The following is a 5,896-nucleotide window of genomic DNA, read 5'->3' on the forward strand; positions in this document are numbered from 1 at the left end:
CCTTACCAACACTTGCAAAATTTCTTAAGTCCACCTCTAAACAAACATAAATTTAATTCGTATTTCCTACAATATTTTCAATAAAACCCTAAATAAATGAAATAATTAAAGCTTCTATTTATACTTGTGTCCTGTTATATGAAATTATGGCTGTTTTGGAAATATATTCAAACAATTCCTTTTTGGTGAATATATATATTTAACACGAATATCATTTAATTTATTTTAAATGCAAAAATAAAATAAAAGTAGGTGGAAAATTATTTATTAAGAAACTGAAATATATATATATATATATGGAGACACAAGTTCTTATCAACCCAAGATCCCCGATCCATGAATTCAAACCCCAAAAATATGTTTTCTCAACAACTCTCTCCTAAATACTGATTTAACTTTTCTATTACACCACTCTCATGCTCTCTGCTCTTCAAATATAAACCCTGCTACATCACTTTCTTCATCAAATCCACAACAAAAAGAATCCAAATCCGCCATGGAAGCTGAGCTTATGATCATGTTCATGGTGGTAACCGCCACTTCAGCTTATCTCCTATGGTTTCTTCACCTCTCCCGTCGTCTCTCTGGCCCAAAAGTCTTTCCTTTTTTCGGCAGCCTTCCTGTTCTCTTCCTAAACAGGTCTCGGATTCATGATTGGATCGCCGGAAACCTACACTCCTCCGGTGTTGGTGGGACTTATCAGACCACCACCATCGCCATACCCTTCTTTGCACGTAAACAAGGGTTTTATACAGTCACGTGTAACCCTAAAAACATCGAACACATACTCCGAACCCGGTTTGATAACTACCCTAAAGGGCCCACCTGGCAAACGGCGTTCCATGATCTTTTAGGTCAAGGAATATTCAACAGCGACGGTGAAACGTGGCTCATACAGCGGAAGACGGCGGCCTTGGAATTCACTACTCGAACCCTCCGGCAAGCCATGGCCAGGTGGGTTAGTAGGACCATCAAAACAAGATTATGGCGCATTTTAGAAAAAGCTTCTCAAGAACACTTCCCCGTCGACTTGCAAGATCTCTTGCTCCGATTGACGTTCGATAACATTTGCGGGTTGACATTCGGTAAAGACCCTGAAACCCTTTCCACGGAGTTATCAGAAAACCCATTTGCTACGGCGTTTGACTCGGCCACGGAGGCGACGCTGCAGCGGCTGTTGTATCCCGGGTTTCTATGGCGGTTGAAGAAACTTTTTGGAATCGGTGCAGAAATAAGACTGAGAAAAAGCCTTCAAATCGTCGAAAATTATATGACTGAAGCCTTAACTGCTCGTAAATTAAACCCATCAGATGATCTTCTTTCGAGGTTCATCAAGAAACGAGATGTTGATGGTAACATTTTCCCTAATCACGTTTTAAAACGCATCGCGTTAAATTTCGTTCTAGCTGGTCGCGACACCTCCTCCGTCGCGCTCAGTTGGTTTTTCTGGCTCACCATGAACAACCCAATAATCGAAGCTAAAATCATCAACGAGTTGACAACCGTTTTAAAAGACACACGTGGTGATGATCCAAACGTTTGGATCTCTGATCCTCTGACATTCGATGAAGCTGACAGGTTGGTTTACCTAAAAGCTGCCTTGGCGGAGACCCTGCGTTTGTACCCATCGGTGCCGGAAGATTTCAAGTACGTCATCAATGACGATGTTTTACCGGACGGGACTATGGTTCCGGCGGGTTCAACGGTGACATATTCGATATACTCAGTGGGACGGATGAAAAGCGTTTGGGGCGACGACTGTTTGGAGTTTAAACCGGAGAGGTGGCTGTCGGAAACCGGAGACAGGTTTGAACCACCCAAGGATGGGTACAAGTTTGTGGCGTTTAATGCCGGACCGAGGACTTGTTTGGGGAAGGATTTGGCTTACTTGCAGATGAAATCGGTGGTTTCCGCCGTTCTCCTCCGTTACCGGTTGTCACTGGTTACCGGCCACCGGGTGGAACAGAAGATGTCTTTGACGCTGTTTATGAAGAATGGTCTTAAGGTGTACCTGCACCCACGCGATCTCACCTCAGTCTCAGCAGCAGCTTAGAACCATTTGAAGGGTAAATCTGGAAATTCGTTGTTTTTGAGGTGGTCGTACTCGTATACTTGTGTCTGGTCAAAAGGGTATTATTTAATTTGTATTTACTTTTATTTTTATTTTTCTCGTAATATTGTAGTGCTTTGTTTGGCATGATGAAAATTTTACCAAGCTTTTCCAAAAATTATAAATTAAACCATTATAATCCGTGTTATTTATATGTTTAATAACATTTAATTTTCTGTCTTTCTTATAATAATAAGGGTACTCGTGCAATCTAGTGAGATGTATCTTGATTTTAATGTTTCAATTTATATTTTGGGTCTCCTGATGTCATAATACGATTTTATGCAGTTTTCAACTATGTTAAACTATCATCTAAAATAGATAAAATAACTGAGAGATTGTAGAAAAATCTCCAAATTTCAACAAAAAAGAAAAAATATAGCATATTTGTTAAAGATATTCAAACTGATCCTAAATACAAATTTTGTCTGATCAATTTTAACTATTAAAAAAAAGTCCTTGAGTTAAACGACCATTTCCTTTATTCAAATTGACCTCTTAACAATTTCTCTCTTGAGTTGATCCAAATATCATTACTTCCACAATATCTATTGCGGACCTAGCTAAAGACAAAAAAAATTCAACACACGTATGCAATTGCGATGACCAGATATGCAATTGTGATGACGAGGTCCACAATTGCGACAATAAATTGGTTGCTTTTGACAGTTTATTTTGTCTTTTAGCTATTACGGACTTGAGTATTGCATATGTAATGACGTTTGAGTCAACCCGGGATAGATGGTTCGGAGACCAATTTGAATGAGAGAAATGGTCATTTGAGCTAATTTCTCGGTTAAAGATGTTGTTACTGATCCTAAATACAAATTTCTGCTAAAAATTCGTCAAACTTTGGAGTTAATTATTTTTATAGGTGTTGGAGTAGATTTGATTTTGAAACAGACATATTTTACATCAATTTTGATTTAGGCGGTTTTGAGATTTGATTTTACATATCTCTGCAAGTAAATTAATTACAGACACTACTAGAAAATAGGGCATTTCCGGCGGATGATTTCCGCCGGTATTTTTCTGGCGGATTTCCGGCGGATGTGAAAAAAGTCAACTTTTATTGACTTCCGCCGGAAAAATTAAACTGGTTATATTATCGGTGGATTTACGGCGGATTTCTTAATTAATGGTTAATTAATCTTTTAAAAATAATTAATCTTTGAAAAAAATTTAAAAAAGATTTTCCGTCGGATTTCTGGCGGATTTATTTTTTTTAAATTTTTCGCCGGAAATCCGCCGGTAATATTTTAGAAAAATAATTTTTAAAAAAATAAAAAAAAACCTTTTAACCTTTTCCAGCGGATTTCCGGCGGAAAATTTAAAAAAAATAAATCCGCCGGAAATATGTTTAAAAAATTTATTTTTAAGAAATTAAAAAAACTTCTAACCCTTTTCCGGCGGATTTCTGGCGGAGAAATAATAAAAAAATGTAAAAAACAAAGAAAAATCATTTTTAAAAATTAAAAAACATTAATGGATCGTATTGGCCTTTAATGGACCGTATTGGTCTTTAATGGACCGTATTGGGCCTTAATGAACTTTATTGGGCTTTAACGGACCGTATTGAACATTAATTGACCGTATTGGACTTTAATGGATCGTATTGGACATTAGTGGACCATATTTGCTTTAATGGATCGTATTGGACATTAATGGATCAGATTGGGCCTTAATGAACCGTATTGGGCTTTAACGGATCGTATTTGCTTTAATGGACCGTATTGGGCCTTAATGAACCGTATTGGGCCTTAATGAACCGTATTGGGCCTTAATGAACCGTATTGTGCCTTAATGAACCATATTGGCCCTTAATGAACCGTATTGGGCTTTAACGAACCATATTGGGCCTTAATGAACCGTATTGGGCTTTAACGGACATTTGGCTTTAACGGACCGTATTGGACCTTAATGAACCGTATTTTGATTTAATGGACCGTATTTGCTTTAATGGATCGTATTGGGCCTTAATAAACCGTATTAGGCCTTAATGAACCGTATTGGGCCTTAACGGACCGTATTGGGCCTTAATGAACCGTATTGGACATTAATGGACCGTATTGGGCCTTAATAGATTGTAATGGGCCATAATGGATCGTATTGGAGATTAATGGACCGTATTGGGCCTTAATGAACCGTATTGGGTTTTAACGGACCGTATTTGMTTTAGAGACTTACAGGAACAAAGTCAGCGCCAACGGATGGCGGAGGAGCGACGTTTGGCGGAGGAGGAGCGATGGCGGGAGGCGGAGGAGCCACATTTGGCGGAGGAGGAGCGACAGCGGGCGGAGGTGGAGCGACGACGACAGAGGGAGGAGCAACATGATAGACAACTTCAAGATATGGCTGCTTTGGTTAGACAGCTCAATCAATCTCAACATTTTTCCCCGCCACCACCATATTGAATATTGTCTTTTGCTTTGAAACAATTTAGTTTTGTTTATAACAATTTAGTTTTTGTTTGGTTGGAATAATTGTAGTTTCACTTTAATGTATGATATTTAGTTCTATTTCGTCTTTTTATTTTCATTTTTAATATTGTACAGATTTACAGGTTTTAAATATTAATTTTAAAATAAATTTAAAATATTAATATTTATATATTTTTTCCGGCGGATTTATCCGCCGGTAATGTTTGTAATATAAAAATATTAAAAAAATTAAAATATTTATATTTATATATTTTTTCAGGCGGATTTCCGGCGGAAATATCCGCCGATATCTTTTAAAATTAAAGATTTATTCTTTTAGAAAAGATTAATATTTTTTCCGGCGAGAAAGATTTCCGGCGGAATATTCCGCCGGTAATTTTTAAAAAAAATAAAAAATACTTAACCGTTTGTTAATTTAATCAAGATTTTATAAATAAACCGGTGAGGAATTTCCGGCGGCCGTGATCCGCCGAAAAAGGGGAAAATCCGTCGGTTTTTCCGCCGGAAAAACAATCACCGGCGCCACTTTTTCCGGCGGCCATATCCGCCGGAAATCCGCCGAAAAAAGTGGGTTTTTTGGTAATGGTTAGATGCAAAATTTAATGCATAAGAAAATAAGTTATGCTGAAAAGAGTTAAACAGATAAAATGACACTGTTATTAATTGCATACTATTTAAAGTTGAAATTTAAGTAATATATCATGATATTTATGCATTGTCTCTCGGATATTAATGGTGGAATTTATGCATGAAAGAGTGTTCTTAGCAATATTTTTTGTTTAAGCTTTTAGAAAATAATTAATGACAAGAACGGTGTTTGATTAGTTTGAATTTGGGCTCCAAAGATTAAAAGTGTTTGGAGGTCACAGGTTCAAATTTAAGAAGAAATAAGAATATCCTTGCGGCCACAGAGGTTCAAATACGATGACTCCAGACTATCCACAAAGCAAGTGATCACTTTGAGATTAGTCGGCTCACATAACGGGTTTGATATCCAAGTTAATAAAAAAATTATTATAATTTTTAAAAAAGCCAACTAAATAATATTTGAAATCATTATCTGAAACACATTATCTTGTAATTAATATTATGATTTATAAGTCTTAAGTTTATAGAATCAAATTATAAAATATTGTATTTAAAAATATTAAAATAGGTTTACAGACATTTTTGGATATTTTAACGAGTTGTTAAGAATATTTTAAAAATAAAATGTTGTTTTATATATTTTGTAGAATATTATTTAAAGACAATGTGTGTGTCAATACATACATATATACATACATACATACATATATATATACATACATACATACATATATATATATATATATATATGTGGGTT

At 36.1% G+C, this 5,896-nt stretch overlaps 1 protein-coding gene across 1 annotated transcript; it reads left to right on the plus strand.

The window, feature by feature from the left end:
* The first annotated feature begins 496 nt into the window (after positions 1 to 496).
* LOC112507635 (cytochrome P450 86A1) lies at positions 497 to 2,251 on the plus strand. The gene has a single exon (XM_025112287.1). The coding sequence runs from the start codon at positions 497 to 499 to the stop codon at positions 2,051 to 2,053; it is 1,557 nt and encodes a 518-aa protein (XP_024968055.1). The 3' UTR covers positions 2,054 to 2,251.
* The last annotated feature ends 3,645 nt before the right edge of the window (positions 2,252 to 5,896 follow it).

The sequence above is a fragment of the Cynara cardunculus genome (assembly GCF_001531365.2).
Source record: "Cynara cardunculus var. scolymus isolate 2C chromosome LG 2, CcrdV1, whole genome shotgun sequence".
NCBI classification, from domain to species: Eukaryota; Viridiplantae; Streptophyta; class Magnoliopsida; order Asterales; family Asteraceae; genus Cynara; species Cynara cardunculus.